Here is a 25,691-nt window from a genome sequence, read left to right on the forward strand (position 1 = left end):
GTGGGTTACCCATAGATAGATTTTTTTTTTTTTCCCGAAACATGCCCTTGCAAAGGTTGTGGCAAAAAAACCAGGTTGGATTTTTTTGGTTTTGAGTTGGTTTTTTGGTTTGTTTTATTTTTCCTAGTCTAAAATATTTCACTAATGACAGTTGACATCACCTGCTTCCTTCAGACAAGACCAGGTACAAAGAAAAGAAAAAGATCAGATATTTGGGTCAGGAAAACAATGTTGAGAGATTAAGGCTTCTTATTTCGGTTGTGCTATAAGGATGCTGAAATGTAAAACACCACCCACGCTAAAGGTACTTGAAGAGATAATGATTACTGTAAAGAATCTGTAATTTTATGGTATGTGGTCAGTGTGAGTAAGGCAACACATGTTCTGTCCTTGATTTGTGAGTTCTTCCCCCATTCTGCATGTCTAACTGTCAGGGAATCAGAGGAATGTTATGGCTGCTCTGTCCTTTGTGCATGGCGTAGGGAAGAGCTGTGCACCAGGTCATAGCAGACCCAGGGGGAATGATCCATACTTGAGCACATCTTCAGCACTGTAATCACTGTACGAGCTCTGGTACGGTACCTGAAGATGTTATTTCTACCCAGGCCTGTGGAGGGGCATCACAATAATGATGTTGGCCTTTGTATTAAATATATGCATGGACTAGAGTTAAAGTAAGTTCCTGGGAAACTTATTTATGGTTAGTTTGCTAGTTTTCCCTTCACTCTTGTATCATATTATTTTGCAATTACCGGCATAATTCAATTTACACTTTGAAATCTATAAATAAAGTTAATATTTTAACTTTCTTATCTATATATCAATGCATTGCCCAGATGTTCAGGAATACATTGGTTAAGCATGTGTTCTCAGCAGCAGCTTTTTGCCAGCAAAACTGAGGGAGAACATAGTGAATACCAATGCTCTGAAGCTGTAAGACATGCTTAAATAACATTGAGTTATTGGAAGTAAAACATGCTGGATTCTTTGCATTTGCAGACTGATTTTTGCACATAAAAGGTCTAACATTTTTAAATTCTACCCTGCTGCCAAAAGACCAAGAAGCTTGGCGGAGATTCTCAGCTAATGACATCACTCAAGACCTGAGGTTGTAGTTAAACATAACAGATAGCTGTGGAGTTACAGGAACTTCTTTTCAGGTGATGGTGATAGAAATACTGTTCCTTCTGAATGCAAATTACCCTTGAAACTGCCGCTACTACATACAGGCGTGATGTGTGTGCATCATGACGAACGGACACAGTTCTGTCTTTAAATGTGGTAAACCAGGATGGTGCTTACCAGCAGGCATTTACAAAATTTCATTTCAAACTAGGTTAAGACCTGATGGGCTTGTTTGCACTTTTGTTTATCTGAATAGGATATAGGAGTTAACATGTGTGTGAAACACACAAATTGGGTCTGGAACTCTTAAATAATTAAAAACTTAGCAGTCTCTTTCATAGTTAATTCCCTGTCACTTGTAATGTTCAAGCAAACAAATACACAGAAATCCAGAATATTATGTTGATATTGGAAAAGTAATCTTTATTTTTTCTACATGGCTGTATTGACACTTCCTGGCCATTTTTCATTTCAAAGGCACCATGATAATTCCCTTCAATCACAAGGGCTTTTTTTTTTTTATGTAAATGCTCTGAAATCTTTGGAAAATGTCATTAAAAATAACCAGGGTAATACAGTGCAGCTTTAGTTAAAGAGCTCATTTTTTCAATAATGTTGTTTCATGTCAAAGTTAGAAAAAAAAAAAAAAAGTATTAAGATGAAAACATCTGATTGATGGATTACCCAGTAAGAACCACAAACACATTACTGCACATCATGAAATGCCAGTAGATATCTTACTATATACTTCATATAGAATACATAGGACTGTGGTTTCTGTAAATACAGGGATCCTTTTTGGCACTTCCACTCTTTCCCCAACTGTTGAGTTCCCAACAAGAGCCACATTGCATTTGAGGACTTTTTTTATATGCTTTAATAATGTGAAAGTATTTTAAATCTATGTTATTCTTGCTGCTAATGAAGAACATTGCATGCTATGTTTTTGGAATTTTTTTTTTTTTTTTGTTATTTTTCCAGTCAAATGGAATTCAGAGAGCTTTCAGTCAAAGAAAAGACAATTTACATTTTTAATATCTTCTTGAGAATTCACATCTTTTTTACACCACCATTACTGTCAGCAGATAAGATCCAGCAAATCAAAATTGTAAAGACAGCTTTGTTTTTACAAAGCAATATTCCCACTGTAACAGGCATTAAGCTTTCCTTTGACATCCCTTTGCAATACCGTAGGCATTATGTATGTCTGTCAGTGTCTGCTGCCTCTACTGTAGCTGGAAGCAGAATAAAATGTCAGTCCCTCCCTGTCCTCCTGCTCTATTGGTGTTTATTCCCATACCCCATACCATCCACTACATTGGTCTGGAATGTGGAGCTGGTCTGGGTTAAATTCACTGATTAGCTGGTTTTGGTGAGTCAGTTGGACTTCTTTCAGTTCTTGAACCAGTTATTCATGGGCGTGTATAAACAGATGCAGCAGCACAAGGGTAAGCAACTCCCTTGAGCAGGAGAGGGCCATCATCTTCCAGTGATGGTATTGTTTTTTTCAAAGTGCAAGTGAAGTTCTTGCTCCAGTGTCTGGATTGAAACTTTTTTTTCCTCTTGCTGTTACTGGTGTGTGTGTTGATCTTAAGCAAGGCAGTTTTGATTCCAGCTGTTTCAATTTGACCACCTGTAAAATCTTGTGCTATTTTTTTTTTTCTCTCTCCCTAAGTTTGTGGGCAAAATTATATATTCACAGTTTTCTTGGACATGCATGAAGAAGACTTCAGGCTTCTCCCCGTTGTGATCAGAACTGGATTATGCTGCTTGAGGGCAGAGGCATCAGGGCCCTTTCTGTTGCAGGAGGAGGAGGAGGCAGCAGTGGCTTGAATGGGAAGGGCTGAGTTGGAGAGAGCTGGGAAGTGACCAGGAGAACTCTGTTTGCTGCTGCTGCTCCAAAAGAGATGGAGGGGAGCAGCAGGTGGTTGCTACTGATTGAACACATTTCCAGTAATAACTGCCACCCTTTCAGCCTTGCCTCTCCATTTTATTGCAACAGTCTGAACCACCCTGGATTTTTTACCACAGAGAAGCAGTAAGCCGTGGCTGTTTGGCTTCTCTACTAGTCTGCTGCCTTAGGAAAGGACTTGTACTATTGGATGTATTGCACAATCACTATGTTTCTGGAGCTATTTCTCAGAAGATGCTGCTGGTTTTGTTAGAGACTGGGTAGAGAAAGGAAACAGGAGAATATCTAAGTTAATGTTTTTCTTCTCTCCTTTGAAAAATAACAGTAGAGAAGTATTCATGCTATCCAACATTACCACCTAACTTGGCCAAATGAAGAAGCTACTTTCCCGAGGGCCACTGGGTGATTGGTGGAGGCAGACTTCTCAAGAGAGCTCTGCAGAGCAAAGCCCATTCTTTATTCATTTACTTTAGGAGACTAGGCAGATAATCACTTAGATACCTAAAGTGAGCTGATACCTAAAGAGACAAGTGCTGGGAACAGTGTGGAATTCCTCTAAAGCATGCCAAAGAATCTGTAAACGCTTTCAAAGTAATGGCACAATGCATAATAGGCATATTTGTATTAGAGTGTGTCAGAGAGAGTGTGGTGTGGATATCCACAGGAATTCATGTACCTTTCTCTAAGTACTGTCATATATGAAGCAGGGTTAAGGTTGTTACAGGATTGATTTCCTGTTTCAGACTAAAATGTAACAGTCCAAAAGTTATTGGTGTGCATTATGAGACACAGAGGGTTTCCATTTAACTTGCCATTTAACTATGTGATTTATTCAGGAGCAGTGGTATTTGAATGGAATCTCATTGCTGAAGATAAAGGAAAATTGACACACTTTCTCTGAATTCAGTTTTACTCAGGTGTTTGAGATGCAAAATACAAGGAGAGTGAAGCTCTCTAACACATTACAGATGTTGGCTGGGGAAGAAGGCAAAACTCCCTTCCTGCCATCCTGATTGCCGTGCTTAGCCCGTCCTGTCCCTTCAGACAGGTTCCACCTGTGCTCAGTTTGCCTGCTAAGAAACAGATGGGTTTTTGTCTTGTGGCAATTCCTAATACAGTGGAGGGTCCATCGGGTTCCTGCCTTTTTGCAGTGTGGTTTTGTTTCAGAGCATGGTGCAGCTAGCACTGTACTGGCTGGAGAGTTGTGGAATATTTCTCCCAGGTTATGTGTATGATTGCAGTTCTCTGTGTCAGAAATACTGTATTTTAGGTCTCAAGCTAAAGCTCCTACTTTAGCAATCTTTTTTTTCCCTTAAGCAAAAGGTGACATAAAAATGGCAGCAGACTCTCTACCTCAGACTTTTCTTTTGTATTGCACTTATAAACAAAAGCCCCAGACTAAATTATCTTGAAATGAAAATTGTATTTATTAGTGCTGTATTCAGCACTATCTATTCTGCCCGGCCTCCTACTTCCATTAAAACAGCCATGTAACATGAAATCCTGCCTTCCAGCACTGACCACTAATAAGTCACATAGACTGCAACAAGCAACCATCGCTTGATATCTCATGTTGTAAGATTAACAATAGATTAAAGTGGCGTTGGGAGCACTTAAGTGAAAATCAGTCTTAATTAACTAGATTGTCTCTTTCATTAGTAAAACCAACAAGTAGAGGGCTGATCTTCGCAAAGCTGTTTTCTGAAATTAGTGTAGGTTTGGATTTTTCATTATAGTCTTCATCTCAAAACACTGGGATATTCTTACCAGGCCTGTGAAGGTATGACAGTGCCCTTTTTTGTCAGTGCTCACTGAAATTTGTTTGCATGGACATTGGTGAGGTGTCCTGTAATGACTGCCACTTTTGGTGTTCTGCTTAATTTGTGTCCTTAATCCATGAAGCTTCTGTCTGATGGAACGGAGAAGATAATTTAGGACCCTGGCTGTGACTTTCAATGGAAGAAATTGGCTTCCTTGACATGTGTGAATGTCAGGAGGGCAAAAGTGTCCATAAGCTAATAACTGCTGGAATTTGTCCAAAGGAAAGGCCTGTCCCTCTTCACCAGGAAATCTGTTTTCTGCTATACTAACGTAGACTGCCACATAGGTAAATTAAGTTGTCTGTATAGCTCTGCTTACTGTAATTCTCTCTCCTGAAAATACAGCTTAATGAGAAGGTACTTCAACATATTAGGAAGCAGTAGAATCATATTATTTACATTTTTGACATTGCCTTTATGGCTTTCTGTTGCTATTCTGTAAGTCATTCAGAAAAAGTCAGGAACAGGGAGATAATGTGCATTACTTCGGTTTTCTACTTACTGTCATTTTCATAATATTTAGTCCATTAATCAGATGTTTACTTTAGCCAATAGAACATTCTTCTAAACTGATTTAATCTATAGTCTCTCCTCTGTATGCATGTACCTATTACCAGTGGAAATGCTCAGATTTCCATTTTATCTCTTTCACTCTTCGGTTTTCCAGCTCTTCAATTATGCCTATCATACCTTCCGTTTCTTATGAGATTATTGCAAACGTTGTTCTTCCTGTTTACAGAAAGAGTTGTGTGGGAAAATGCATCATTTAGGCCACTTTAAAGTGAGAAATCACAGGCGTTGCTCATATGTTTTCATATTCCTTCATTTGGCTTCAGAAACTTCTTGCAACAGTTCCTCTTTACTTTCTAAGTGACAACATTAGTTGTGTCTTTGGATTGACTTTTTGCTCTTCAAAATTCAGGCTATAAAGATGCCTTGCATTGAAGCGCTGAAAATGAAAGCAGCAGAACCATTGTTCTTTCACTAAATACTATTAAGTTGTCATAAACAGTGATTTAAAATTTACCTTTGATAAACTTCATTGAAGTAGAAAGAAAAAGCCTGACAATATTTCTAGACTGGTGGGGAAAGGCTAGGTTTAGAAATCAAATTTTTTTTGAGCTGGCTGGGATTTCCCTCTACAGCCACTGAAATGATATTGTAGTAGGAGTCAATGATGAAAGTAGTGTGAAACATCAAGTTTTCTCTCCACATATATCATTATATTAGACCCTAAAGAAGGCAATGGCATCTGTTTGTAGCATGCATTTTGTCTAAAAAATAGAATTCTGAATACACTGTGAAGGTCTGAGCTTTGAAAATGTTTGAGAGTTCTTGTACAAATAAACAGCAATCCTTTTTTAAAACAATTATAAACACATAAAAGCATTTATAATGAAGTGACCATAGCTGTAGTTTGGGGTTTTTTATGGTATGCTAAGACTTGAATTTTAAGAGAGGAATGTGTAAATGCAGATACATATAGTTAGGTATGCATAGATATATGCAGATACACATCTGTATACATGATGTATATTTGTAAGCAGTAATATGTGCACAAACATAGCCAAAACCAAATATGTGTTACTGCAAGACGCAGAAACAAACAAAAAAAAAAAAAAAAAACCCACACATTGCTGGACTGTAGAAATTACCTGGAAGAAGTAACTTGCACTGCAATAATGCATTTTATCTGCATATGGAGATTTTCTAATCATCAAGCTCTCTGAAATGTATTTGTTTAATCATAATTGTAGGTGCTAATGTAGGTGGATTTGGAAAACTAAAGGGAAAATAATATCCTGTTTTAAAGGCACAATTCTTTGCATAGGTCTTGACTGGCCTTACTAGGTCCAGAGTGTTTGTGACTGGTTGTGCAAGGAAACATGCAGAAGAAAAAGTGCAAGGGAAAGGCAGCATGACAGTCCATCACACAGAAAATAAAGTATAGCTAGCCTTTGAGTTCCCCATGCTATAAAATATATTCTTCATGTGAGTTAGATCAGGAATGTGTATGGTGTATGCTGTATACAGAAGGCTTTTTAGATTTGGCCATCTAGATTTAAAAAAAAAAAAAAGTGATGAGAGAAGACACAGGAGGTAGATGCAGCAATATCTGATTTCAGCTTTATAGTTGCTGAGGCTCTGAAGGCAGATGTCAGTGTGAGCCTTGAAAACCAACTGGAACTCTGGTACCTTACTATGTCTCTGTTTTACATTTTACTCTCCAGCTTTATGAAATGTCATATAATTAAACCCTTCAATGCAGTGAAAGGTGACTGTTGAATCTCAGGAGCTTAAACATGTCATTTTTTTTTCCTCTTTTCCTTGAATTTCGCTGTTTTGTGGTCAGAAGATGAAAAGCCATGCAGGATCTACAACTTTTTCATGTGCATTTATGAATAAGGAATTTTAAGGAGATGGTAAACACACCTCAGGTTCAACACTTAGCTCTGCAGATGCTGTTTCCGTGAAGTGGCGGCCACTTTTCATGGAGCGTGTGAAGTGCATGGAAAGGTTTTGCTTGTTTTGTTAGTTTGATCATTTCCTTCAAGCATGTTCTTAAAGCCCTTTGACTAATGAGAAAACTATAAAGTGTTTCTTTTGGCAACAGATAAATAAAATATCTTGCTGGAAATCATCCAAAAAAAAAAAAAAAAAAAAGTCATTCGCAATGTTCAAGAAAATCCCATCTCTCGCCTTCTGAAAATTTCTGTTTAGAGAACAAGTGAAAACTCCTCCTTGTGTTTCCTTCTACAAGGTGAGGGAAGGAAGGGAGGAAAGTAAAGCAAAAGGGCAGTATGCATGTGGTCAACCCAGAATTAATTGCTTTGCTAATGGTGCCATTCCACTGAGTAACCTTCCCAAGGTGTTACCGTGTTTACATTATAAGCTGGACCAGCTGCCTGAAATAGGTTGCATGGTGGTAAACGGAGTTCCCTCCCTTTGACCCCACTCAGGAATTCAGGAAGGGAATAAGGGAATTACTTGAGTCTTTCTCAGAGGCAGCCACAGCAGTGGTGTGGGGTGCCTTGTTGCTGTAGGGTTTATTGTGGGTTTGGGGACTGTTTTCCATTCCCATTTCATTTAGTAAACACATGTAAGGAAGGAGATTCATTCTTCTAAGGAAAGATGCTTTGGGAAAAGACTGATTGAAGATTTGGTGGGGAGAGCGAGCTCTCTACTAGCCTTTCCTGCTGAAAAGCAGCATTAGGAAGAATTGGAAGGTTTTATGGGGACAGGGCCATGTAGTCTGGAGAGTTTGTCTAGAGATTTATGTAGTTTGGATAAGCATTCTGGCTCTGAGCCTTACTGTATGTTAAACTTCATATGAGGTTAAGGAAGGTGGCAAAGAATAGACTTTATTTTTTTAATACTTGTACTAGAATGTTGATTCTTTCTCTCACCACTTTGTATTTCACTTCTTTTTGTAAGCTCACTTGAATTCGATGCATTATAGGCAACTTTTTTATGTAACCAAGTTAGAAGCTCTCTCATAAGTTGATATGCAAAAATAGAGATCTCAGGTGTTCACACAGAGCAGTGTGTGTGTGAACACTTCCTTGGGAAGATGTAAAACAGTTCAGTAACATTTATTATGCAATAGCTGTGGAAGTTTTTTACAGGTTTAAATCAGCTATATTAGTACAGTGTTGATTTTGTACAGCTCTTTGAGTTTTTCTTACACAGTAGCAAGCTGCTATCCTTATTTAACTGATAACTACTATTTACATTTATTTTTTCCACTATTTGACTGTAAAATATGAGTTACTGGCTTTCAGAATTTTCTGTTGCTTTTGCACTTTGTGCTAACGTAAATTTCTTTGGATCAAGCAGTGAATCAAAATGAGTATATTTTACTTCCACTTTATTCTCTTCACCGATAAAGCAACTCAGATAACTTTTCCATTATTTGTAGTGTATGAAAAGTGAAAGACTACCTTCTGCCTTGAGCAATCGGAAGGGATGAGATTAGTGAAAACTAATTCCCAGTTAGAACTATGGAACAAATTTAACAGCCCTAGAGATAGTAGTGATCGTTTTGTAAAGAGCAAGAACTCTTTCAGCTGAAGACAGCATACGCCCATGACATAGTTTATTTTTATGTGGACACAAATAAATAATTTGCCCCATTTTGTCTGACAACCTTCTGTTTCACAAGCAGAGGTCGTTCTGGATGCTAGTGATTATCAAAGTGTTAGCACTTGCTCTTTGCAGCGTTCTCCCAGATGTAAGGATAGCAGCCCCAAAACAAGGTGAGATGTTTGTTGAACAGATGCTCAGATCTAAAGATGCTCTTCCAGGAGAGGTGGAAGGCAATAGGAGCAGCAGCCTGGAGGAGCAGTGGCCTGAAGCAGATCAGAGGTCTGTTGTCTCTCCCCATCTCATAATCTTCACTTCCCAGAGTTTGATGTAAAGAGCAGCAGGTTGCTCATCGTTCTCTAAGAATTTGGTAGGGTGATGAAAAAGTTTTATTAGAGTTTGGTGACATTTTATCAGTGCTGCTATTGAGGAAACAGGGATAAAGAGTTGTCCCAAAAATGGAGAATAGATTGGAGAATAACCAAGCTGCTCATGATGGATGATGGGTGGTGTTTTGTGGAACATGGGAAGTAGCTCAGGGATATCAAAACTCTGATCTGCAAAGGACCTCTGGAGGTATCAACCTGAAATACTGTCCATCTGAAATAACTCTTGCTTCTTCAAACTCCAAGTGTTGTTGCAATCATGGCTTGAACTTTTTAAATCATGTCTGATGAACCAATTTCTGATGATGTGACATCTATTATAAACCAGAGATGGTTTGTAGATTTCTTTGTTTTGCTTTAGGGTATGTAGACAGTTAATAGAAATATTTATTTTGGGGATGACATCAGATATTTATTTCTTTTTAAACCACCACCCACTTTTTTTTAAAATGAAACAAAGACACCAGCTAAAACCAACCCCACTACCCCCCCCCCCCCCCCCAAAAAAAAAAAATCCCCAAACAACAACAAAAAAACCCAAACACACACACACAAAAAAAAACACCAACCAAAAAAGAAGATAAATGAATGTAATGTTTGTAAACCCAGGTTTTCTATACACTGCAAATAAGGCTGCCAGTCCTTAAAGTTCCTGGTGGAAAAAGGATGGTGGTGTTACTCATTTTACGGTTCCTGACATGGAAGGGCGGTGATTTTAACTGAGCCTCTGCCATAATACAATGTAATTATTAGGCAAGTAATTTCAGTTCAGCTTGTAAGAAAGTATCATTATGTTCCCTGTTCATATTTGTTTGGGTTTTTTCTGTAGACACTAATTTGAGACCATACTGCACAGAGCTGAACCTCAACTTGGTTGCAGGTCTTCTATGGATACTTGAAGTGCTATTATATCAAAAGGTATTCTCAAAAATCAGATTATCAAGTGTCTCAGATGTGACATCCATAGTTAGTGAAAGCTCCAACTTCTCTGCAGAACAGAACAGAATTGTTTCTTTATGTCATTGGTGTGCTATGCAGAAAATGTATTCAGGCCTGCGAAGCACTCACTATATTGATTAACATTGTAGAAAACCCTGCAGGAAATTAAATATTCTGTCTTCACAGGAGGTTTGCACAAAAACATTTCTAGGACCACACACCAAGAGAGTGGTTTTTAGACAGTATTTTCCAGTACTTGCTTTGAATGAGGTTGTACTCCAAAGCTTAGAAATAATTTTTCTTTAAATTGATTTAGACATGGTTAATTTTGTGCAGCGAGTAGACTGATAGAAGTTTTCTGCAGGATTCTTAATTCTGTCATTTCTTAAATGTCTTGTGCTTGAATTTTGTGTGCCTAATATTCTTTAACTTCTAAGTACCCAGAAACTCTTAATTACCCATCGTGGACTTGTCTTGGTTGTGAACTAACTATGCCATAGACGCATGTAGTCTTCTATGCCAGTGGTGGTTTGGGTTTAGTCTGCATCACTTACTGGAGGAGTGTTGCACAGAAGTGTCTGTGATACTTACAGGACCGGTTTGGGTCTGGGAGTAATTTAGCTGCTTCCATGCAGAGCCCGAGGTTATTGCTTACAGAGTAGACATCGGCAACTTTGCTCCAAACTATCTAAATGAGGAACTGTTAAACTTCCCTGACTCCAAATCGCCTCTGCACCATCTTCTTCAGCGTCAGTGTTACCCTGGGATCACAGGCCTGCTAATGAGGTGCTGACCAGTAATACAGTCATAGAAACACGCTTGCATTTGTACTGAGGGTTACCAATTATGCTGTGGTCAATGAATTGTAAAAACATCAACAAAATGGAATAAAATCACCCAACAATGGTTTTGGAAATAAAAAAATGATTGTTAAGCTTCATTTCTCATTTACATAGTTACTGGTATATAAGAAATGTAGACTGTTACACTTGAACAAGTCCACCACCTTCATCTTCATGTTCAGCCAGCAAGTGTTTGTCTCTCCCTGCTGCCACACAGGTGACTAGTCACCAATGACAGACCTTACATTTTTAGGTCAAATGAAGCTTTCACCTGCAAATAATTTTCTTTTGTTCTGAATCTATTTTATTCACTTTTTTATATGGTAAAGGAATGAACTGAAAAGCAAAGATTCTGTAATTATCTTTCTATCAATTAGAAATTAGGATTTAATACATTTTTTGTGGTTTTGCCTGAGAGTTTTGGGGAGGGGGGGAAATGGGATTGGTGTGCATTCTGCTTAGCTATTGACCTATCTAAATTCAGTCAGAGAGGGGAAAAGTCTGAGCATGACACTGATAAAGATGATTTCACTATGTTTTCCTTTAAGAATTGCTGTAGTAAGATGGGATTCAGTATTCAAACGAGTTCTCACTGTCACCATGCTGATGGGGGAAAAAAAATAATAGAGGGATTAGAAGAGAATTACTCTTAATTTGGAAGGAATCTTTGCTCATTATCTGACATGAATGACCAGAGACACAAAACAGCATTTTCAATCAATATTTTGGAAGAGCGTGAGCTCTGTACTTAAAGGGATTTGTAATGATGTCTCTTCCTTGCACCTTTTTCTCGTGGGAAGTCTACTTCAAATGGGAGATATGAACTTGTGACTTAAGCACATTCTTTACCGTGAGATTTGAAAGGAAACTGTATAACCCTAAATGTCACATAGCAGCAGACATTCTTGAAACAAAAAGAAGAAAAAGCACATTTAACGAAGTGTTGTATCTGTTTGCTTTCTAGTGCTGACTTTGGCTTTGTTTATCCAGTACTTAGAGTACAGTCTTTCATTCATTTGCCCTAACAAGCATAAATTCAGGAGATGAAAGTTAATTCTATGATGGCACACGTGTTACTGCAGGGTGAAGTCTATCCAAAATGTTACAGACAGGCTGAGCATGCTGAAAAGAAATAAATATCTGAAAAGTTCATCAGGAAATCAGTTTTGGCATCTGTCATGATGTAATTACGATGAAGAAATTAGGAGGATAGACTCAGTATTGTTTTTTTAAAGGTGGCTCAGTGAATAAAAAGTGACAGATGCATTTTTTATATATAAAAACATTTGATATTGGGATGCATTCCTCAATAGACAAAGACACAAAGATCGTGATTCAGTCAGCTTTTATTTTCAGGCTGTTCAGTTTGAATCTTTTGTAGCTAACACACCATGGTGAGAAGGCTGAGATGGTGAGAAAGCCTAACTTCCAGTCTTGGCTTTGCTTTAAATAGACATGCTTCCTTCTCCCACTTTGCTTAAGAACACTTTTAGTTTAGTTGCTGAACTTAAAGCATAGTGAATTCTTATTTATCCTACTGATTTCTGCTCTTGAATCAGTCCTTCCTGAGCAGGGGAGGAAGCTTTTAATGTACTATTCATCAATAGTTTTGAATGGCTTTGAATATAGTTAGGAAAAATGTGATTTTCTGTGCTCCTCTACAGTGCCCTTTAAATCAGTTGGTTTCAAGATGACAAAAGCATTGGAGAAATCTGAAATTTGTATTAAAAAGCATAATTATGTAAACAAAGCTTTTAATTTTTTTTGATATTTCGAACACACTCAAGTATCCCATAATGATCTTAATACTTCTGTGCTATCTGTGCACTTGTTCCATTTCTGTCTGAGATGAAGAAAGCCAATGCATTCCTTCGTAGGAACGTTTGGACCTGTGTAAAATCCTGTAGCTGTTGTCAGTTTAGCTGTAAGTATTGAGAAACATTAGAAGTGATACCTACTTGAAACATTTTGTAGTGCTTCTTAATGTTTCTTCCACTGCAAAACGTTTTCACATGTGGTCCCCTATTTTGGAAGAATAGGGAACACCATTTGGAATACATTGCCAAGTAAAGAAGCTATGTGAGAATTAAAAAACATATAGAAACAATACAGCTGGAGAAATTTACTTGTATTTTTTGTTCTCAGCGTAGCTCTTCCATGGTGTTCCCCAAGTACACCTTATGCTACCAGCTATAATAAACAGCGTTTGAATTTTACTAAAAGCTGGATGGCTAACAAAGTGTCACTTTTGGCAGCATGCTTTGTTTCCTGCAGAACCCCCCATGGGAACTGATGTGAAACACCAGTGGTAGGATTACCGATCTCAGTGACTGTCATTCTTCTTTCTTTTGTTGTTTTTCTGTTCTTCAGGAATATGGTGTGTATCATTTTTAGAAGTCCATGCTTACTGAGCATGTGCTGCCATATATATGAATTTTGGAGACTGGTTTTCAGCTTTTCAGTAGCAAAAGTAACTTTACATGCCCACTGAAATAATTTTGACTCTCTGTAAGCCTCCCTGACAAAGGCTAGTTTAAGTGTATTTAGATATTTTAACAATTGCAATGCTGTTATTTCAGGATGCTAAACTTAGCCCATGTTTACGTGCCCAGCATAGTGCCTTGGAGAATGAGGTTTAGCTTAAAAAAAAAGGAACTGCAATCCTGGTAAATATTACTGCTCACGACAGCAACAACATGTTACTACATGACAACAAAAGAACATTGATCAATGTTTGTGCTTTGCAAAGACTATGCTGAAGTCTGCAGGGTAGAACTGTAGTTTCAACTGGCACAGGAATTTATCTTTTTTTTTTTTTTCTTTTATTCTTCTTAATGTACAATAATGCTAGGAATTCTTGGTTTTCCTCTTTTTACTTCCTGAGAATCTTCCTTTTTGTTTAGGAAAAGTGTAAGTATTAGGAAATGTTACCTTTTTTTGCAAGAGAAATGGGGTGGTGGGGGAAGCGGTGAGTGAGAATCTATCATTTGTTCACTTCAAAACTGACAGGTTTCATCCTGGAAGGTTGAAATACTGTTGCTGACTGAAAATGCTCCGTATGTGAACACTTTTACCCTACCGTATGTCCTTTTTCTTCTCTAGTGTTAGTCCATTGGTGAAAGCCCAGCTGTGTTACCCCTTGATTCTCTTGATGTTCCAGATAGGACAGGAACCCCATGACAGTGTGCTTTTTTTCATAATCACTGCAAAAGTGCCTAACTGTAGTCAACAAAGATCCTATTGGCATATAATAAAGAAAAGAAAAAAAAATTAAAAGCATGTATTCCCTCAGATTTTTCTCTGCCCCAGGGGCAAAGACACTAAATCTGACAATCAAAATCAGCTTGATTTTGCTAAGACTGAATTTCAATTGTATTTTCTTCTGCACTTATGTGTGACATTGCAGTGTTCCCCAGTCCGAATGCTGAGTTCATTCTCAAGGCTTAGCTTTTTGGCATGTAAAGGAGGTGCTGGAATTCCAAACTGATGTGGTGTATGTAATTGACAATGATTGATAAAAGACAGCTAGCACCTGCAGGTCCTTTCTTTGTACAGGGTAAATAGGTGTCTGAGGAGTTCAAGAAAGGGAGCTGCAGAAATTATCTTTTCCATTCTGCAAAGGTTGGTTTGTGTTACCCTCCTTGTACCTTCAAAGTCAGGATTAGTATTGTTTACACAGACAAAAGGCTTATGTTCATGATTAATGGAGAGGGAAAGGCCTTGCAATGCATCACACCTAGCACATTGCCAGACTAAATTACTCAACCGGCTCCCAAATAGAAGGGCTAAGGTGTCACTTGGAAGTCTCACTAATTTTCCCTAGTTTTATCCTAAATTTAAGGTAAATTTTCTTTTGTGGCCTCTAGCTCAGTGTAGTTATTGTTTCTTAACTATGGGTTAAAATTCAATTTACGTTCAGTTGAATTCAATTTAAATATTCTGGTAGGGACTAAGTCTATGATTGGATGGAGTAAAGAAGACAGACTTCAGTGGTGCGTAGTGAAAGGACAAGAGGCAAGACATGGGCGCTGGCTGAACTATGGGAAGTTTGATTTATGCTTAAAAACCAACCAACCAAAAAAATACCACAAAAAAACCACCACAACTGTGAGAGTGACCAAGCACTGGCACAGGTTGCTCAGAGAGGTTGTACAGTTTCCAACCCAAGAGATATATTCAGCACCCAACTGGACAGAGTCCTAAACAACCTGCTCGGGATTTCCCTGGTTTGAGCAGAGGGTTGGACTCGGCAGCCTTCAGAGGTGCCATCTAACCTCATCCAGCCTGTGATCTTCTGATTCAGTTTTACTTCTGTTGTAAAGTGCTTGGATGCCTAAGCATGGTAAACCCATTATAAAAAGTTTAAAATACATTTAAAGATGAGTCTTCTCTGAAATCAATGTATGAACTCTTTTATGAGAGATGAGAAGAGACACCTCATCCTTACAGCAGATCTTAATTTCTGTCCCAAACCGAAACCACTTCTCTTTTGCTGTAGCATCAGTACTTAGTACAAGAAGTCATAGCTGGGAGTTGCATGTAAACCCATTGGAGCTAATTCTTCAGTATTTCCACCGGTAGTGTCCTGCACTGGCATGATGCTTTTGCAAATACCTCACCTCACAAGAAAATCTCTCTGGTAATCTCTTAGTCTAATCTTCCTTTGTACTCAAGTAAATTGTAAGAAATATCACAAAAGAAATATTGGAAGAGGAGCAATTCTGAGGTGCTCCTTTGGCTTTGGTGGAGCTTGTGCACTGCAGGTGTTGTGTGGTATATGTAAAAGACCAGCTTTGGCTTAAACACTTGAGCTGATTAAAGCTGCTTTATGCCCTTTGACCTTGCTGCACGCTGTTTTTTAAAGTGAGAAACACCAGAGGAAAAGGGTGACAGAGGAAACATGAAGAGGAGAAAACTCTGTCAGAGGTTTCTGCAGTCCTGGACTTGCCATGCGTTGGCCATCCCTTGGGAAAGGGCTGCATTGCTCTTCACTTCAACCCTGGGGACAACTGAGAACCACTGGGAAGTAGGCCGGGTGTGGTGAGGCTGAAATAACAGCTAGAGCTCTTCTAGTTTAGGAGCCTCAGAACAGCAAGTTGTGGAGGCACAGGTACCTTTCCCTGACAAAGAGAAGGGGAGGGGACTCACTACCCCCCTGCTTCCAACCACAGTCACTACCTGCTTTCAAAGTGAGTAATTGGACTTGTAAGTGCTCTGTGATCCCTGCGCCTGCTTTATTGTCGAGTTGTTATCAACAATCCATTTTTGGGGACCCAAACTGTTTGTCTGTGTTCTTTGCGGATGACTTCTGAGTACCTGCAGCACGAATGACTGTAAATGTCATCAAGGCTTCAAAACTTGGACATGTTTTCAAGACTCTGGGTTGACTGAAGCTCTGCTCCGAGTCCAGAGCTAGCAGCCTGTTCCCCTTTGTTTTCACGTAGTAATCAGCACTGAAAGAGGGTTTCTTTGCTAGTGGCACCTGGGGTTCACCAAAACTAAGGTTATTGTTAAAGACGGACCATTAGGTAGAATGGAATAATAATAATAACACAGATATAAAGGTCTCTCCGTTGTGTCAGGAATGTCAGAGTTAAAAATCTCCTCCAGTATTTCCTGCGGGCTTTTGTGGATAGTGGAAACTATTGCTAGGCAGTGCCATTTAAGAACCCAGCGTTAAGCATGGAGTTTAAACATACACGTGCTGTCTCTTTAGAATTAAAATAACGGCAAAGGCACATTTTTAGCTGCCAAGTAAAGGAAGGATTTTTGTTTCTTGCTAAGCTTGACCTTGATTTTTAAACAAGATGTGATTTTAAGGGCAAGTTACAGCATGCTGCCTGTGTACCCACTTGGTTATAATCACAGCCAGCAACGTACATTGCAGGGCTCGAGCGTGCTGCAGGAAGCCGTGTTGGTTGCACAGGAGAGTGGTGCGTCCAGCCTTCCTGATTGGTTTGGCTTTGCCGAAGGATGGCCTCCGGACAGCAGCTTCCCTTGAGCCTGTAATCCAGGGGAAAATCCTGCTTGTCACTTTTGTCACACATTTTTTGGCGTTAAAACCCATATGAGTTTTATTGTTTCTTCATTTGTTTTGCCATTAAATGGGGGGGAAAAAAAATTCATCTAGAAACCCTTTGTGTCTGCAAAAGATCTGAACTTTGAATAACTCTAGGTCTAAAGCTAGCATGCAGACGTTTCCAAATACTTAAGAGCTATTAAAGTACTGTGTAAGACCAAAAAGTAGACTTTAAATTGTGTCAGCTAGCATAAGAACTTCTGATTTACACTAGCAGTGTAAATCTGTACAGAACTATCTTTGCAGTTTTAGTTTATGACATTAGTTCTGTGATGTGTTTTTTTTGAAAAAAAAAACCGTTCAGTTATTGGTTAATACAGTTAATACAAATTTAGTACATGGTTAATATGGGAGTTCTGAAAATTAATTTCTAAGTGTGTTTCAACCATGACATGTGTGATAAGGGAAAGAACAAATGAACAGACGGTAAAAAGACAAGATTAAGTAAAGAGCTGGGATTTAAAGACATTTGGATGAGAAAGAAAATAGTCATGCATTTGTGGCCAGGAATAAGATTGTTTTTACCATCCTAGATGACATTACAGATATGTTCAACAGGAGTAAAGAAATGGGAATAGGTGTATGAACTGCAGATTTTGCACTGAAGCTAAAACCAACCTGTACAAATAGTAAGAGAGGAAAACTCAAAACAAACAAAACCTCAAACCTAAAAATTTTAGCTGGTTCTAGTCCTGTGGAATGAGTGCGAGTCATAAGATTTGGCACAGTGCTGCTTTGTAGGATCATTTCAGAAGCAGTGGAGAGGCCAGGTCATCTATTTTATCTGATGTCACCTCTTAGAAGCAAGGAACTCTGCTGCAATTCTGGCCATTTTCAAGTAGCTGGATGGTACAAAAGTTGTATTTAATAACGATTTCTCATCAGGAAAAAACTATCCAGTATCCTTGGCTATTACAGAGAAAATAAGCTCTTCCGTGAGGGTGCATGTGCAAGCACTGTCAGTGGGAATGTGCTATAAGCAAAAGTAGAAGCTCCTGGCATCCAGTGTGTCAGGCTGAGCTGAGCTGGAGATTTTGTGTTCAAGGCAGTCCCAGTGGTAGCTGAGTTCTTGCCTCTCAGAGCAAACACAGAGAAATAAGTTTGAGGTAGGTTCTTTTTCTTCAGAAGTAACAGAATACTTAGATAACTGTATTATCTCCCTCCTGGGATCCCTCATGAGACAGGTATTGAAATTTTGTTCGTGATCAGGATGCGTACTTTAATGGAGTATGCCTTTTCGGTGCCCAGGATACCATATGTAAGCTAGTAATCTGTTTTAAAATGGAATCACACAGACCATTAATTTCTCATTGGTGATAAGATTTCAACTGGCAATGAGAAAGATGACTGTCAGCAGCTAGTTCCTCCCCGTTAGTTTCATCACAGCTCTGCCTGTCATTCACGCTCACCCGTTGTTGCATACAGTGTCGCGTGCACTGTGGCTGCTGGTTATGAAGGGCTAGATGAACCTGGGACAGAAGCTTCTCCAAGGAGCTGAAACCTGTGGTGACAGTGTCCGGCTTTGGCCTGCTTCACCCTGTATATGGGCTTATTCTGATGGAAACAAAGGCAGTCACAAAACCCATCCCTGCTGTAATTCTTGGCATGATGAATGAGGTTTTGACTTGTAGGAGAGGGTAAGACAATAGTGTTTCTGCTCATTCCACGCTGTTGCTTTCTCTGAGGTAGTCTTGTGGTAAAATACGAAGCGGATAGGGCAGATTACAGGAGCAGGTGTGTGGGCAAGAAACAGCTTTGAAACTTTTGACACTCTGGGTGAGAAAAACAGACTTTTACTTACTTAAAGTGATGTTCCTGTGATGATGTTTTGTGCTACAGTTTTTCCCCTTTGGTCCAGTTAACTTTATACAGGAAAGATCCCAGAAGAGTATCAGCGCCAATACTGGCACATTTTTAGAGGCTTTCTTAAACCTCTTATTTTACAGAAATCTATGAAGTTTCTGGCTGCTCTGTCCTTCTCTAACCTAAGCCTTGCCTAAGAAATCCAGCAATTTTCCACTTGAAAATAGCTATGGGTAAAGTCACACACTACTTTCACATAAGATTAAGGGTTTGACAAGGGTGGTGAGAACAAAGAAATTCCAAATTGTGTGCTCCGTATTTAAACCCCCCTTTCCTAGCCCCCTGTTGCACAATAGCAAGCTTTCCTAATGCAAGTAGGTTGTTGATATACTTCCAAAAAGAACTCTGGATAGCTGAGAGATGGGAATAAATGGATTAAATAGCCTCCTCATTTTTCAGTGAAAAAAAAAGGAGTTCGGTTGAAGAAACGTATAATGCGGACTTAAATGATTTTGGACTAGATTAGCCTTCCGAACAGGTTGCTTTGCAAATTAGTGTGCTTGCTCTTGGCAGGGCACTGCATGTTGGTGGTGGTGGGTGTGTGTGCATGCCGGCACGCACACGTGGGGTGGGGGGCACGTGGAGTTTGCACTGCATTCAGCCATTTCAGCAGACTTAGAGTGTGGGCCAGGAGGCAGGCTGTCCATGGGGCAGAAAAGCTGCAATGAATAGGAAACAGTGCAGAGTGCTCTGTGGCCAGTCTGTCTCCATGCAGTGCAAAACTGGTCTGCTCCACTCGGCCAGACCTGAGCCTGGGAGAGCTCAAGAACCTCCAGTCCACCAGCCTGCTCGTACACTAGTGTTTTTGGTGGCCTCTTCCATTTTGCCACTGTGTTGTATGGTTGCTAGGTGTTACCTTTGCTTCCCTAGCACAGACACTTGACGTGGTATGAAACTAGCGTTCTCCCTCTTTCAGCTCTTCTTGTGGACTTCTTTTCCTAAGAACTTAAAAGGCATCAGCTTTGTGTGAAGTACATACAGATCCTTCCTAACTTACTCTTCCTCATAATGAAAGCTGATTTCTCCTCAACCCAGCCTGCAATGTCTTGCTTTCATATTTCTGACCCCTGAAGACGGGAAACAGCAATATCAAGCTCCATGCCAAGGTCTGGCAGCAGCAGGTAGCTTGATATGTGGCAGATAATTACTGGATTCATGCCTTGCATGTGGACAGCATGGCTCCATAGCAAGCCTTATCTTCGTCATCATCATTTTGTGGTGTCCTTTGTAACTCTTTGTCCTGTGAAACTTATTGGCCACTTGTTGAAGTGGCAGCAGTAGTGATTTTTTCATATGTTACTAATTTTTCACCTATACCCAAAAGACCCATTCTGTCACTGAATGATATAGACACTGCCATATACTTAAGGTACCACTGATAATGAAAAAAAAAAAAAAAAAAAAAGACGTGGTGGGAGGGGTTCAGAATGCAAGATCAGTGGTAGCAAATTAAATTTGTTAGGAATCCCTAAAACTTTTTTTGGCTTCTTTCTAAGGCTGGCTGATTTGCCTTAACCTATTGCTGTTATGAAGAGTCATGTCTAAAACGCTGAAGACTAAGGCATCCCAGATCTCACTTACACATCCACTCTAACTAGTCTTAAGTATAAGCAGTGGAATAACTTTGTATTGTGTGCATGTTTTCCCTTTAAAAGCAGACTTCAAAGTTGTTTCAAATTCAAATTAAATCTTTTCACCCTCTATCTAAGAATTTGCAAGAAAGGGAAAAAAAAAAAAAAAAAGGGGGGGGGGGGAGGGGCGAAGGGGAGTTGGTGACTTTACCATGACTAGATCTCTTTCAGATCAAGGGCCAAATCTTTTAAGCACTGAAAGGAAGTAAAAACAAGAATTAAGAACTTTCTCTGATTACTGATGGGATAGCAGTGTTCTCCTCTTTCCTTTACCTGCAAGGAAATGCTTCAAAGCAGCCATTTATTCAGGCAGTGTAAATATTATCTCTTTTTGCTGACTGCCTTACATCTTTTATTTTACCTTAACACTTGGGCTTGTATCCCTCCCACCTGATTTCATTTACCCAAGGCACGTGTCTTTGGAGGGTGCTGAATGATTGCTTCCTGGAGAGGAGGAGTGGAGAGAGATGGGCATACCCCGGCGGCAGCCCAGCCTGCCTGAGACACCAGTTATCTCCTTGCCGTAACCCCCTGGCTCGCCGTTTCTGCGTCTTCATTGACTGTGTAGAGTGACTTTGCTTCTAGCTTGGTGTTACAGATCAGACAAGGAATAGAAGTACCTGAAATTAGTACCTCAGGTTTTTTTAACTGTAAGTCAACCAACTAGAGCAAAGAAAAAAAGAAAGAATGTAAACATGAAAGTTAGCTGCTTAGCTATAGGGGTACTGAAGTGCTTGACTAACATTCGTGTCTCTGAAAATCTGCCCTCAAGGAAAACAATGCTGCACTGTGCACAACCTGTGCAAAAGTTAGCAAACATTCAGGATGACTTTGGAAGATTAATAACATCATAATGTTCCTCACCCTGTGGTTTCCCTTCTCCTCCCCTCCCCCCTCCCCCAAGCAGTGTACTAGGGGCTCATCAGGTTGTGCATTAGATAATTGAGTTGTTATGCCAACAGGCTGTGCTGAAAGGTGTTACATCAGTGATTTCTTTTTCATCCCACTGTGCTTTGATCTCCTGCTATAAAGCAGAAGATCTGACAGTGGAAACTTTTGAAGATGATAGATGAATTTCGCTAATCCACTTCTCATAATCCTTACAAAAAATGTCTGTCCTTATCAGTCAGAAAAGATTTAATAGCTGCTGTCTCTAGAAAGTCTCATATTATCAGGATTGCAAACTATGGAATTATTGTTACAAAATATTTCACTGCATGTTTTGAAATGTTGTTTTGTAAATGCTTTAGAATAAATGAATAAAGATGCTTCTTTCTTAACCATGCTTTGGTGGTTGTATTTTCTCAATAAAATCCAAAACTCATTTGCAATGCAGCACTGTGCAATGGTGAATGTTTGCTGTCCTTATTGGTGTTAATTATCCTGCTTTAATTTCATATTATTGGAATTCACTGAAACTGTCAACTTAATCCAAATATACTAATTCCAAACATTATATGGTGCTGAAACAAATGTTAATAGTTTGGCTTACAAGATGTAAAGCATCATATGGAACCATTGTGACAGTAAGCAATGTGTAGAATACTGTTTGCAGATTTTGGGGTAATAAAACGTGGCATCTTCTAGGAAGGAGCAAGTGCCTGTACTTGCCCCTGTATTAAATTCACAATGATACCATCCAGATTAAGTCAGTAAAGTTACTGCGGTTGCTCAGGACTTTTTCCAGCACAATCTTGCCCAATGTATCTTTTGTTAGTTCAGCTCTCCATGTCTCTGTAAAACCCTGCTTACAGAAAATTGCCAGCAGTGCTTATGATTATAAAAAGTATTCACAATGTCTGATTATACTTTATCTCTTTTCTTTACAATAGCTTTGGGCCAGATAATGCTGTATGTCGATGGTATGAATGGAGTAATAAATCATAATGAAACCGTCCAATGGCTGTACACACTTATTGGATCAAAGGTAAGATGCTCTCCGAAATTCTCATTTTATAAGTTTTTGGAGTTCTTCAAAAGGATTTAATTTGTATTACATATGCATTTAGGTTATAAACCGACTGTGTGTTAGGTTCTAAATAAGAACATAACACTCTGTGTGGAAAGCAGGGCACACTGAGCTGTTACTTTTCTATTCTTCTATGCTGTTGGCACAACCTCTGCTTTTAAAAGCAAAGATACCAAAGATGCCCTTGTTACTGTCTGTGCTGCCATTGCAGTTCAACATGGATAGGATATTTTTGGTCTTGCAGTTGCAGTTCCCAAGTAAGTTTTTTGGAATGACTTTTTGGGGTGTTATTTTTTCCCTTTCCATTCTGTGAATGCAAGTCCTTTTCTAAAATTTCACCATTCTCTACTGCTTAACTTTCCTGATCACTGTTGAGAACAATTCAGAGTGATTTCCTTCTTAGAACAGAATATAATAGTTCAGTTGGAAGGGACCTACAGCTATCATCTAGTCCAGGGGTCCTCAAACTGTTTAACCAGGGGGCCGGAGCGTGGATGCAGTGTCAGGCAGCCATCTGCGGCTGCTTGGTTTCCCCCCCAACCCCCGGCGGGGGGGTCTGTAAATACCAGGGGCCAGGTTGAGGACCCTGGGGGTCATATCCAGCCCGTGGGCCGTAGTTTGAGGACCCCTGATCTAGTCCAACTTTCTGACCACTTCAGGGCTGACCAAGTTAAAGTATATTATTAAGGACACTGTCCAAATGCCTCTTAAACACTGAAGGCATGAAGTATCAACCACCTCTCTAGGAAGCCTGTTCCAGTGTTTGACCACCCTCTGTAAAGAAATGCTTCCTAATGTCACAGAATCACAAAATGGTTCGAGGTTGGAAGGACCTCTGGAGGCCATCTAGCCCAAGCCCTCTGCTAAAATAGGTTCACCTACAGCAGGCTGCACAGGATCACATCCGTATGGGTTTTGAATGTCTCCAGAAAAGGAGACTCCACAAACTCTCTGGGCAGCCTGTTCCAGTGCTCTGTCACTGACAGAGAAGTTCTTCCTCATATTCAGAAGGAACTTCCCCTGCTGCAGTTTGTGCCCGTTGCCCCTTTTCCTGTTGCTGGGCACCACTGAAAAGAGCCTGGCCCCATCCTCCCGGCACTTGCCCCTAAGATACTTATAGACTTTCATAAGACCCTTTTTCAGTCTTCTTTTCTCTAGGCGAAACAGGCCCAGTTCTCTCAGCCTTTCCTCATAACGGAGAGATGCTCCAGTTCCTTAATCATCTTCATAGCCCTCCACTGGATCCTCTACAGTGGTTCCCTGTCTCTGTTGAACTGGGGAGCCCAGAACTGGACACAGCATCCCAGATGCAGCCTCACCAGGGCAGAGGAGAGGGGCAGGATCACCTCCCTCCAGCTGCTGGCCACCCTCCTCCTAATGCCCCCAGGATCCCATCGGCCTTCTTGGCCCCAGGGCACCCTGCTGGCTCATGGGCAATGTGCTGCCCACCAGCACTCCCAGGTCCTTCTCCGCAGAGCTGCCTTCCAGCCGGTCAGCCCCAGCCTGTACTGGTGCGTGGGGTTGTTCCTCCCCAGGTGCAGGACCCTGCACTTGCCTTTGCTGAACTTCATGAGGTTCCTCTCACCGCAGCTCTCCAGCCTGCCCAGGTCTGGCTGAATGGCAGTGCAGCCTGCTGGTGTGTCAGCCGCTCCTCCCAGTTCTGCATCATCAGCAAACTTGCCGAGGGTACGCTTGTCCCTTCATCCAGGTCATTGATGAAGAAGTTGAACAGGGCAGGACAGTGCTGACCCCTGGGGAACACCTTCAGCCAGGCTCTGTGGGGCTGATCAGAGCCCTCTGAGCTCTGCCATCAGCCAGGTCTCAATCTACCTCACTGCCCGCTCATTAGTCCACACTTCCTGAGTTTACATGTGAGGATTTTATGGGAGATGGTGTCAAAAGCTTTGCTGAGGTCAAGGTAGATAACACCCACTGCTCTCCCCTCATCTGCCCAGCCAGTCATTCCATCGTAGAAGGCCATTAGGTTGGTCAGGTGTGATTTCCTCTTGGGGAATCCATGTTGAGTGCTCCCGATAACCTTCTGTTCCTCCACATGCTTTGAGATGACCTCCACGATGAGCTCTTCTGTCACCTTGCCAGGGATGGAGGTGAGGCTGACTGGCCTGTAGTTCCCGGGTCCTCCTTCTTGCTCTTTCTGAAGACTGGAGTGATGCTGGCTTTCCTCCAGTCCTCAGGCACTTCTTCTGTCCTCCATGACCTTTCAAAGATGATGGAGAGTGGCTTGGCAATAACATCTGCCAGGTCCCTCAGCACTCAGGGGAGCATCCCATCGGGGCCCATGGATTTATGGGTGTCAGGTTTGCCTAAATTCTTCAATTTCTCAGACTCCCTGTTTTGCCTCCGGGGTCTGGGATACCTGATGGTCAGCCTTAGCAGTAGAGACTGAAGCCAAGTAACTCTGCCTTCTCTGTGTCCTTTGTCACCAGGGCACCTATCTCATGTAGCAGCGAGCTCGCATTTTTTGCTAGTTTTCCTTTTGCTACTGATGTACTTGAAAAAGTCCTTTTTGTTGTCCATGACGTGCCTTCTCAGATTTAATTCCAAATGGACCTCAGCCTTCCTTGTCACCTCCCTTCATGGTCTGACAATGTTCCTATATTTCTCCCAAGTGGCCTGTCCCTTTTTCCACATTCCATAAACCTCCTTCTGTTTGAGTTTTGCCACAAGCTCCTTGCTCATCCATGCAGGTCTCCTGTCCCCTTTGCTTGGTGTCTTACTCATAGGGATGCACGGATCTTGAGTTTGGAGGAAGTGATGACTGAATATTAGCCAGCTCTCTTGGACAACCCCCTATCTCCTGGAGCCCTAAGCCCTGTAATTCCTCCAAGTAGGTCCTTGAAGAGGTCAAAGTTAGTTTTCCTGAATTCCGGGGTTGTAATACCTGCTTAATACCTACTTACTGCCCTGCTTTGTCCACACAGGATCCTGAATTCCACCATCTCATGGTCACTGCAGCCCAGGCTGCCCCCAGCCTTCACATCCCCAGCCAGCCCTTCTCTGTTTGTTAGTACAAGGTCCAGC

The 25,691-nt window shown here is 40.5% G+C and overlaps 1 protein-coding gene across 3 annotated transcripts in view; it reads left to right on the forward strand.

Moving 5' to 3' along the window:
* Positions 1-25,691, forward strand: part of FHOD3 (formin homology 2 domain containing 3) — a 415,861-nt gene that overhangs the window by 221,090 nt on the left and 169,080 nt on the right. For all 3 annotated transcript variants that reach the window (XM_040587702.1, XM_040587700.1, XM_040587701.1), the window contains exon 6: positions 22,513-22,607. In XM_040587702.1, the coding sequence (XP_040443636.1) occupies positions 22,513-22,607 (95 nt within the window). The remainder of the gene's footprint in view (positions 1-22,512; positions 22,608-25,691) is intronic.

Source organism: Falco naumanni, chromosome 3 (genome assembly GCF_017639655.2).
Source record: "Falco naumanni isolate bFalNau1 chromosome 3, bFalNau1.pat, whole genome shotgun sequence".
Classification (NCBI taxonomy): domain Eukaryota; kingdom Metazoa; phylum Chordata; class Aves; order Falconiformes; family Falconidae; genus Falco; species Falco naumanni.